General features: G+C 38.4%; 1 protein-coding gene across 3 annotated transcripts in view; it reads right to left on the minus strand.

The window, feature by feature from the left end:
* The window catches only part of GRID2 (glutamate ionotropic receptor delta type subunit 2), a gene marked incomplete at both ends in the record, with an annotated part of 1,386,303 nt that overhangs the window by 254,706 nt on the left and 1,119,455 nt on the right, over positions 1 to 12,142 (minus strand). For all 3 annotated transcript variants that reach the window (XM_079709016.1, XM_079709017.1, XM_079709015.1), the window contains one exon: positions 7,858 to 8,053. In XM_079709016.1, coding sequence (XP_079565142.1) covers positions 7,858 to 8,053 — 196 coding nt within the window. The remainder of the gene's footprint in view (positions 1 to 7,857; positions 8,054 to 12,142) is intronic.

Consider the following 12,142-nt stretch of genomic DNA (forward strand, 5'->3'; position numbering starts at 1 on the left):
TGACAGATGAATGGATAAAGAAGATGTGGTACATATATACAATGGAATATTACTTAGCCTTTAAAAAGAATGAAAGAATGCCATTTGCAGCAACACAGATGGACTTGGAGATTATCATGCTAAGTGAACTAAGTCAGACAGGGACAGACAAGTATCATATGATATAGCTTATATGTGGAATCTAAAAAAAATATACAAATGAACTTACTTTCAAAACAGAAACAGACTCACTGACTTAGAGAATGAATTCATGGTTACCAGGAGGGAAGGGTTGGGGGGAGGAATAGACTGGGAGTTTGGGATTGACATGTACACGCTGCTGTATTTAAAACAGAAAACCAACAAGGACATACTGTATAGAACAGGGAACTGTGCTCAAATACTCTTTAACAACCTAATTGTGAAAAGAATTTGAAAAAGAATGGATGCATGTATATGTATAACTGAGTCACTTTGCTGTACACCTGAATCTAACACAACATTGTTAATCAACTATACTCCAATATAAAATAAAAATTTTAAAAATGATACGATTGGAATTTTAGTGGGATTGAAGCATCCACATTTTTTTTTTTTTTTTTGCAGTACGCCGGGCCTCTCACTGTTGTGGCCTCTCCCGTTGCGGAGCACAGGCTCCGGACGCGCAGGCTCAGCGGCCATGGCTCACGGGCCCAGCCGCTCCGCGGCATGTGGGATCTTCCCGGACTGGGGCACGAACCCATGTCCCCTGCATCGGCAGGAGGACTCCCAACCACTGCGCCACCAGGGAAGCCCCACGTCGGTCTTTTTGACACTCCTCTCCATCATGTCAAACTAGCTTCTGCCTCAGGAATTTTGCAATGTTCCTTCTGCTGAAGTACTTGCCATCCTCCTTTTCTCCCCACTATCTTCATGGCTCATAAACTGTCCTCTTTCACTTTCTCAGAGATGTCTTCTGAGACCACCCACTATGTGAGGGCAACATCCCTCTTCTTGCTTCTGCTCCCTTTCATTCTCAGTCTTCCAGTTTTTCCTTACAGCACATATTTATGTGCTTGTCTATTGTTTTCTCTCCACTACAGTATAATCTCCATTCGGGCAGGGACTTTGCTTATTTTGGTGTGCCTCCCAGTGCCTAGAAGAGTTCCTGGTAAATAATAGGTGCTCAATGAATATGTGTTGAATGAGGAAGTAAAACAACAGGTTCAATCCACCCAGTTTTTCAGCCAGAGATGGATACATTGGGTAGAGTCTTACTTCATCATTGAATAGTGTCTTGAATTTTTCTTTCTGCTCCAGTCCTATAAAATCCTTAATATTGGCCCATGTGATATGATCAGTCTTTTGTTTTGGCTTTCATTTCAACACTCCAGTTTTCCAGCTAAGATTAAAACTGGGCCCCGAAGACCAGTGGCTTGGCTGGAGCCTTGATGCCCCACCTGTACCTTGTCAAGTCCTCTTCCCCCATAGTGCTCTGGGACTTAAGCAGACAACCTTACAGATTGATGTTATCTTTCTGATTGAATATGGCTGCTGCCAGCACTGCTACCCACTTCCTGTTGCCATAGCATCCATCAGAGTTTATATCCCCTTTGAAATATATAGTCTGAAGTATTATGTAGTTATCGCTGGGATCCTTTGGCTAGGACAGGAGTTATCCTACCAATACTGACTTTCTTCTCTTCCCTAGTAGTCTTTATTGCTGAGGTTTTAGAATAATTTGTCATTCACCCCCTGAGACATAACAGGCTATCAGGAAATGAACACTGCCCTCTTATTAATCAGGAACTTTTCTATTTCAGTGCTACACAGAGATCCTTTATTCCTGGTCAGATGCTTACCTGTGATGTAGAAGTTTCTCCATCGATTCTTAAAAATTACCTGTCTTGTGTTCCAGTCTCTCCCAAAATAATCTGATAGACTAAATTCCATTAATGTGTTAATGCTAATAGTTACTTAAAATCATAGTCTTCCAAGATGTATTTGGGTTTTAACAGGGATGGTTTTCCATTGCTGTGGTTTTGGAATGTTGCCGAGTCACCATCGTGGCCTCCTAACTGATTTCCAGCCACCACACTGTCACCTCCAGTTTTTCCTCAATACAGCAGCCATATGATTTGCCAAAGTATGAGTTAGATCATGTTACGTACTCTCTGTTCAAAACACTCCTAAGTTTCGGGGCTTCCCTGGTGGCGCAGTGGTTGAGAGTCCGCCTGCTGATGCAGGGGACACGGGTTTGTGCCCTGGTCCGGGAGGATTCCACATGCCGTGGAGAGGTTGGGCCCGTGAGCCATGGCCACTGAGCCTGTGCGTCCAGAGCCTGTGCATCCGGAGCCTGTGCTCCACAATGGGAGAGGCTGCAACAGTGAGAGGCCCGCGTACCGCAAGAACAAACAAACAAACAAAACGCACTCCTAAGTTTCAAATCTCACACAGAGTAAAAGCCCACTTAGAATGCCCTATATGGCCCTGTATGAGCACTTCTCAGACTTTAGCATGCATATGAATCACCTGGGAATCTTGTTAGAATGAGATTCCCATCCACAAGGGCGCAGGTGGGGCCTAAGGGTCTGCATTTCTAACAAGCTCTTAGGTGATGCTGATGCTGCTAGTTCACAGGACTAGCTGTGAGTAACAAGACCGTATATGATATGTTTCCTCCCTACCATCTGGCCCTCTACCACTCTGACATTGCTGCACTCCTGATACACCCTTTATTTCTAGAGCTATCCTAGACCCCTTCATAGTCTTAGAACATCCAGGCATGTTCCCACCTCAGGGCCTTTGCACTAGCTGACCCTCTGCCTGGAAACACTTCACCCAGATACACACCTCTCTCTCTCCAAAGCTTCTTAGTGAAGCTTTCCCTGGCCATCTGATCTAACAAGGCAGACCATCTCCGTTTCCATGTCCCTCTTTTCTCTCCAACTCTGTTTTACTCCTTAACTCTTCTCACTGCTGAAATACAGCATATTTATCTTATTTATTGTCTGCCCCCTCCACTAGAATGTAAACTCCATGAGGCATTTTTTTTTTTCATTATGTTCACTCCAGTGATCAAAACACTGGCTGTTTTGATGAATAAATAATTGTTGAATGAATTCATTAAAGAACTCAGTTAGTGCTTCCCTGGTGGCGCAGTGGTTGAGAGTCCGCCTGCCGATGCAGGGGACAAGGGTTCGTGCCCCGATCTGGAAGGATCCCACGTGCCGCGGAGCGGCTGGGCCCGTGAGCCATGGCCGCTGAGCCTGCGCGTCCGGAGCCTGTGCTCCGCAACGGGAGAGGCCACAACAGTGAGAGGCCCGCGTACCACACAACAAAAAGAAAGAGAACTGTTATATTTTTCAAATCACATTTTTTTCCTACTTATGCAAAACGTCCTAGGAAGAGGAAGGCAGAAACATTTCTTCTAGTTTAATTAGGCTAGTGTGGTACAGGCAAAATGTCTCCCAAGAAGAGCAGATCAGAACTCATTTACCTAATCCTCATTTGTACAGGTTTCTTTGGTATGAGCAGAACAAAGACGTTAGAAGCAACCAGGACCTACCTTCAAGTAAGAGAAACTTAAAGAGACTGGCAGCACAATTAGAAACAAGCACAACCTGAGGCATTAATGGGATCTATTCAAAATTACACCTAGATTGGGAGGACTGTTTTCACAGGGATGCAGTCTTTGCTGGAAGGGAATTACTATATATATGAATTCCTGTCAAAGGTAGAAGTTTGGTCTTTTGCGGAATATTGACCTAGAAGACCTCAGAGGTCTTTTCTGCCTGCACAAATTAGAAATCAGTGACAGAGAACAGGAAGCTGCTGTGTGAGATGTGTGTGCAAGACCGGTTACTTGAGGAAGAGCCCATCAGCCACATTCCATGTATTGTAGTTCTCAATCTCATGAACTCCAGTGAGCTTTAGCAGGTGAGAGGCTATTGTTTGTTGGTTGGTTGGTTTTGTGTTTTAATAAAAACTGGCTAAGACCTTGAAAACGGAACCAAGATACATTTTATTATAACTACCTAGTCTCTGTCTAATCAGTGTTCAGCTGTCTCTGATATTGGTTGGAAGAAATATATACAATCAGCAAATTTCACTTTGATATTTTCCATTATAAATTAATAAAAACATTCTTCACTACTCCTCTAGTAAATCCAAAAACTGAGTACATGGGGTGTAATAAATACTTGGGGCCTTGATGTGTAGTTTTAAAATCATAAGCCCTCTTTATCAGCAGACTATCAGGGAACAGAAATTGCTCTCTACTTCTTTTATTGCATTATCTTTTTTATTATGTCATAATTTTAGGTTAACCTTAGGAAATACCAAATAATAATGCTTTGTAATAACAAATCACACATACATTCTTTCATATAAACTTCAGGATCATCTTAAGAGTTTATTATTCTAATCGAACTATTTATTGATGCTTTTACATATATATATTTAATAATGAGAAAAACCGTAAGAGGTAGAAATTATCAATATGATGATAAAAATTCTGAGCCTCAGAGATTTTAAGTAACTAGTCACATTTACACATTTTACTTAAAAATATGAACTGGATATACACCTAGGTTGTATGCCTACAAAGCCCAGGCTTTTAATTCTCACACTGTGATAATTTTATAGCTGAGTAGAGTGAGTCTTAGAGAAATCAAGTGATTTGCCCAACGTTATACAGCTGAGAACTGGAAGAACCAAGAAAGAAAACCAGATAGTTTTTTCTAAAACCAGAGTTCTTTCTACTCTTCATAATAGCTTTTTTTTTTTTAATGTATGACATTTAACAACAGCATAAGAAACACTAGCCCAAGTTGAAAGGTGATGGAATGGCTACATATTTAAATAAAAAGAAACCTGGGGCTTCCCTGGTGGCGCAGTGGTTGAGAATCTGCCTGCCGATGCAGGGGACACGGGTTGTGCCCCGGTATGGGAAGATCCCACATGCCGCGGAGCAGCTGGGCCCGTGAGCCATGGCTGCTGAGCCTGCGTGTCCGGAGCCTGTGCTCCGCAATGGGAGAGGCCACAGCAGTAAGAGGCCCGCGTACCACAAAAAAAAAATAAAAATAAAAGAATAAAGAAACATGAAAGCCTAAAGAGTAACTAAATTTCTCAGCATATGCTGCAAGACTGTCAATAGCTGAGTCTAAAACAATTTTATTTCATAGAATCTCAGGAATTTTCTCAGTGTAAATATTTACAGTTTACTTTTACATTTACACATAGGTCAAATTAAATTCCATATGGCCAAATAACTTAAATTAAAAAAAAAAACCCAGAAAATGTAGGAAACTGTATGTACATACTTAAAAGTTAAGAGGTTTTCTTAAAGAACACTTAGAAGACCTTAGAAGATATATATGTATATCTTACATACATGACTGCTTAAAGCTTCTATGTAGCAACTGATGTCCTATATCTCTATGATTTATATATTATATTGAAAATACCAGGATGTAGGAAGTGTAACCAGTTTGTATTAATACCAGGAATGAAGGGTAATGTGTGTGTGTGTGTATGTGTGTGTGTGTGTGTGTGTGTGTGTGTGTAAGAACATGGGAACAAAAAATAAAACGAGGTCTTATTTACTTGACTGGCTACTTCAGAAAGTTACAAGTTTCTTATGGTCTCACTATTTCTATTCTTTGCATACTCTTACCCAATTCCCATATATCAGTTATAGTGATCTTGACAGATAAAAATGAATCATAACATTTCCCTATTTCAGCAGCATTTTTTGCCATTCAAATAAAATCCAAGTTCTTAATAACGGGCAAGGTCCTACTTGATCTATCCCCTGCATACTAAACTCATTCCACATTTTTGCATTCAATAGTCTCCAGTTCATGCTGATTTTAAATTGGTTTCTTGAATGGACCTTCAGACCTTAGCTTATACTAAGCATTGCCTGGATGCTCTGTCACCCTCTCTTCTATCAGGCAGATCATAGATAATATCTTATGTCCTCTGGGAACTTACCTGATCACTGTTTCTCAAATAGATTTCCTTCTTAATTTCTACAATAGCACCCTATTTGTCTTTTTGATAGCATTTGTCACAATTTAAGTCATTTTGTTTGATCATATATTTTAGTTTCCTTTTCTCTCTCTCCCACCAGACCCTGTATTTCATGAATCCAGTGGTCATTCCTCTGTGGTTGAGTTTACCTCCAGTTCCTACCTCAGTGCCTGGTACATAACTGTTACTTAGCAAATATTGGATGAATGAATGAATTGGTGAATATATATGTTTAAAAGTTATTTTTATTCTGAATCTGTATGTCTGGAGAAAAGAAAATGAATTTTCTCTGGAATGTTATGGTACAGAAAAAAGCTGTAAAGTGTGAGGAGCTTTGGATCTAAAATGGATAGAAATACAAATTGTGAACTTCAATTTATCCTTATACGCAAGAAAGCAAAACTGTTTTTAACAGTAGACAATATGAAGGAAAATAACTCTTCCCAAAACCATTATTCTGAGGCTTAAATTCATTCACATACAATGAGTACCTAGTAAATCCTAAAACCTATCCTCCCTTCTCCCCCAGACAACATATAGTACAGGTCCATTCACCTGCCCAATCTCACCTGCCCCCCACTCCATGCCCCCAATAATTGGAGGGCACTGTGTTTAATTTCTAAAAGCCAATGGGCCTCTGGACAAAGACAAGAGGATCAATACCTGGGCCCTGGGAAACTGGGATTAATATAATGAGGATGAAGGAGTTAGAGGCCATTGATAACATTTCAAGGACATTCTCTTATTTAAAAGCATCATTAGTACTTGCAAAGAGGTTTATGTCACCATTATCAGTTTTTAAATAATGATATCAATGTAGAGACTGAAAAAATTACCAGGGTGATGCTAGGGAACCATCGCAATAGCAACAGCAGATAAAGGAAAACATATGAAAAGGCACAGAATAATGCTAGATCCTGTGGCAGAATAACTTTTATAGTCATCAAAACATTCTCCAACATGGTATTATTGAGTTTGCCTTTCGAACAGGGAACTCAGACTTGGAGTCCAAATTATTCTGCTGTGAAACGTTACATAAAAAAAGTATATACCATCATTGATGCTGCTATTAGACATTCATTCATTCAGTCAGTCGTCCCATAATTACTTATTGAATGCCAACCCTTAGGATTTTCATCCTAATAGCCACTGGGATAATTTCAAGCAAAAATCATTCAGTTCTCTCATGGAGGTTGATGGGGTCTGAGGAAGAAAGAATTACTTCTGTGTAGAAGTTTATAAACCACGGCCCAGAATAAAAAGTAGCTTCATGTTTTTTACACAAAGGACTGCTTTCTAAGTTGTGTTTTTTTTTAAAATAACTTCTAAATGATGGTTTTATAAAAATAAGATATAAATAAAGATTTTCACTTTTGGAAACAGAAACAGACTTTCGTAGAAACCTTATTTGTGGAGAAGATTAACTGTTACTCACAGAGAGCTTCACATAATCATAACATAAACTTTTCATCGAAAAACAAATGCAGTGTAGAAAATACCCTGAATCATTTGAAAAAACTGGATAAGCTGAATGATATTTGGAATGGGATTTGTCAAAATCTTTTCAAGTCTTCATGTGCATATGTCCTTGACCCTGTTCTGAACAAAATACCAGCTCATGTTTTCTAGCTTTGGAATTCCATTGGAAAAGGATCCTTTAGACACACCACAGAAATCTGTCAATTTCCTCTACTGGTACAGCGAGTTACCTCAAAATCTTCTTAAATCAATAAAAGGTATAATTTAACTGAAAACTCTATGTCAAAGTTAAAATTTTAAAAAGGAAGTAAACCAAACTCAGCTTAGCAATTCCAATATGGGGGAGAAAATGGTAAACTATGAATGAAGAACTATGGCCAGTACCTTCTGAATGCCTGCTTGGGACTCCAGAACGTTATTCTCTGATCCATTGCTTCGGTTGATCATCCGCCACATTTGGGAATACATGCTGTCCCTCTCAAAAGGATTCATTCCCTTCATGCGAACATGTTCATATACCGCAGAGTCCAGGACTGTGCCATAAGGGATATCTGTTTGCTTGGAAAGGTCCTGGAGAGACCTTGATTATTGGGAGAGCAGAGAGACACAAGAAAGAGTACTGAATATTTTCAAGTGGAAATAAAGTTAAAAGAAGCAAAAAGTAATATATGTAAATACAAATGTCAAATTGCTTTTCTTATTTTGTTGTTTCTTAATATTAAGATGTAATATATAAGGAGAATTGCTTTAACAGTGTATGGCACTTACATAGATCACGAGAAGACAAAAATCATTACTGAAGGAAAGGTGGAATTTCTAGTGATAGGCAATGCTATTTTTGTTTTCACTGTGAAAAAAAATCTAGCAATTCCATCAAAGACAAATTAAATTACATTGCTAGATAGTCATATAATCATTTAGGTTTTAAAAAATGTCAATACATTACAAGCCTTAAGCCTATGTTCTTTTAGGTGGCAAGGCTTAAATATTTTTATAAAATAATTACGTTTTGTATAAACAACATGTTTAAGTAGATGTATACTTAAAAATTAGTACTTGTAATAGCCATTACTTATTGAGTGGCTACTACATACATGCTAGGCAGTTGGCACACAGTATCCTTACAGCAATGCCTCATGCTCAGAACTACTTCACCCATTTTATAGGTAAGAAAACTTAAGTAGAGGGAATAAAGGACTAGCTCAGTGTGGGATAGAGATAGAATTCAAATGTAGATCTGACCAGCTCCCAAAACCATATTATTTCTACTGCAAGATGCTGACTCTTCTCTGTATTTATTTTGCTAGATTTGTTTTAAGTGGCTGTGTGTGTTTGTGTGTGTGTGTGTGTGTGTGTGTGTGTGAGAGAGAGAGAGAGAGAGAGAGAGATTTCTATTTGTATTCAAATAGAATAAATTTCATGCTTTTGGATAGCTGAATATGTTTTCAGCTTTCTCTTTTACAGAATAATGCTCCAGAATTTCCAAATCAATCTTTGAGTTACAGATTGTATCTACTTGTCCCAGGTTATTCGTCTCTAAATTGATGGTCAATGTCCTTATATTTGAGTTTCTGAGCCACTCTATATTTTCTAACTTGGAGAACCAATTACCACTTCACTGGAACTCATTGAATTTGTGTAGGTGTCCAACCCTAATGACTGACATTTAAGAACAAATATGTGTCTTTGGAATACTGTCCAAAATTAGATGCTGGCACGCTTCAAACTCACTAACCTCTGAGAATGGGAGCAGATGCTTTGAAGCACTATAGTATATATTGAACAAGAACAAATACCCACAGCCCTCCAAAATCATGGGCCATGAATGTCATGTTACGTTTACCTCTGACCTTTTGGTCTGTTTCTAGATGGCGTTTGCTCATGATTTCCTGGGGGTCTTTGCAACTAACACTAACATTGGGCAAGACTATTGGGAATACTCTTGCAGATCACCGTTTCCATCATGTGCAAAACTGTGTGGCAAACAATACATTATGGGTCGTGTTTGTTAGAGGAATATTTGTGACAATTTCTAATGATAACTTTCAGCAAAATTTAATCTGCATTTTCTTGAGTTTTATGTTGTCAGTGTGTATCATGTACTCTATGGAAAAGAGTGAGATCATGGTAATTCCTTTTTGCTCTACACTTCTGCTGCATAAAATGATGCACTTAAAAATTACTATTTGAAGGGAAGAATTTCCTGGAATATCCTACAACTATTGAGCTAATTCTACCATTTGTAAAAACTAAAGTGAAAGCATAAATAAATAGTGAGGGGGGGCTTCCCTGGTCGGGCAGTGGTGAAGAATCCACCTGCCAATGCCGGGGACATGGGTTCGATCCCTGGTCCTAGAAGATCCCACATGCCACGGAGCAACTAAGCCCGTGCACCACAACTACTGAGCCTCTGTTCTAGAGACCGCGAGCCAGAACTGCTGAAGCCGGCGCGCCTAGAGCCCGTGCTCCACAACAAGAGAAGCCACTGCAATGAGAAGCCTGTGCATCGCAATGAAGAGTAGCCCCTGCTCACCGCAACTAGAGAGAGCCCATGTGCAGCAACAAAGACCCAATGCAGCCAAAAATAAATAAATAAACAAAAATAAATAAATAAGTTTAAAAAAATAATAAGGGCAGAAGCAGGAATAAAAGTGAGCTACAGGTAGCTAGGGTGCAACCTAATACCAGAGTGACAGGGCATTTGGTAGGAACATACCATAATTATCTTGGTAATAGTATAGCAATAAGAATTTTGTTTCAAACGAACAATTTACTTCTTATTTACTAATGTTTCCAGCAGTAGGAGTAAAACTATATTCAAAACATTAACATTTTAACATATTTCCCACTGTTTAGCGATGATCTAAACTGGTTACAGGGGGAAGAAATGAAACTTATCAATACAGGTTACGATAGCATGACTCATTCACTCAATATCTATAAATACAAGGGCAAGTTTAGGTAGATGTACAGAGCTTGCACTTTCTAGGACCTAAAGGTGTATGGCTAGAGAAGGTCATGTTAGGATTCATCAGAAACCCTCCCAGGATAGGATTGGCTCCTTGTTGACTAGTAGTTCTGTCAATCAATCTTGATTATAACTTTCAGAAGTTTTCCACTTAGTGAGATCATAGTGTAGGGGTGAACAATGTTTATGCCTATATCTAAGTATATAACTGGTTTGCTCAAATAGTCATACTAGTAAAATACTGCTAAATAAATTAATACTCCTTCTTAGCTTTCTGTGAAAAGTAAATTGAAATCATGTGTTGGGATCTTTAATATAATCAAGTTTCTGTGCCATAGTATCACCTTAAATATTAGCTTTGAGCTTGAATGTAGAATTATAATACAAACAGGTTTTTAGCTGGCAAAACTGTTTTATACAAAAAAAATTTAAAACAGTATATTAAAATGTTGCCTGTGTGAAGTTCTTGATGTCAGAAAAAAGCAGTTTATTTTCAACGTAATTCAAATTTAGAATAGCAGAGCATTTTGTAACTTAGAGCAAAGGTATGTTCCCTCTAGCTTCATTTCTGATACCATGTTCAGCTTATAAATTTGCCGTGAGATCTGCTTGCAATAAAAATTATAGCTTGTCTGATTCAGTGTCGTTCCTTTATAGTACACCAAGACAGCACACCAAAGGTGACAAAAATAAAATAAAGCAAAATGCAGTGAGAACAAATAGCTTATTATGGAAAAAAGAAAGCTGTTTTAGGAGCCCAACAGAGAAAGGGAATACCTACTACAAGTAGTAATTTTGTTATTTTCACGCACATAATATTTTAGATCTGCAGAAATGCTATGGCCTATATTATGAGGTCCTAAAAGAAATCAAGTAGGTTTTCCGCGAGTGGTAATCCTCAAGAACATTATATCTTAAGGTCAACATCTGAGTGGATATTATTTAGACATGCCAATCATTGGTTTAAATGCAAAACAATTATAAAATAATCAACAAGTCCCTAATACATACATTAATTTACCTTGGCAAATATTGACATTTCTTTTTTAACAACTGGCAGTGTTTACCCAGGCCACAGAAGAAATGGGAAAATATGGAGCATTCTACAAAAAGAGTTAGCTGTGAATATACTCATACTGATATAGTCTATCTTTCTACCTAACCACACAAAACCTACATACTCTCACATAAAATTCAGCAAATGATCAATTCTGTGAATCTATTACATCTGAGCCTTCCTCTTCCAGCCCCACACTCGGACTCATGCACACAGTAAAAATGAGTGTCCACAGCTACACATGGTGAACGCTAAAAGAAAGCAAATGCTTTTCCACCCTAATCAGTCTTATTTTCTCAACATCTTACTGAGATTCTTTTATTTCTTGTACTGGTGTCCTATACGACTAGCGACCCATGGATACTAAACAATACTGTCTGATAGGTAAGTGGTATTTAACTGTTTGCTTGAACATTACATATACTGAGAAACTGTAATTTAGGACACTTCTGTGGAAGTAAATTGTAGGAATTTGGGTGGATCTAGGCTGATTACAAACTCTTTCCATGAGAAGAATAAACACTTAAAGACCTTCAAGCATTGAAAATTAATTTTGATACATGTGATAGTCTGATATTAGCTACATCTGATAGCAATGATATTGGGTAGGTTAGATTTTTTATTTTTTTTTGCGGTATGCGGGC

Source organism: Hyperoodon ampullatus (genome assembly GCF_949752795.1).
Source record: "Hyperoodon ampullatus genome assembly, chromosome: 1".
NCBI lineage: Eukaryota > Metazoa > Chordata > Mammalia > Artiodactyla > Ziphiidae > Hyperoodon > Hyperoodon ampullatus.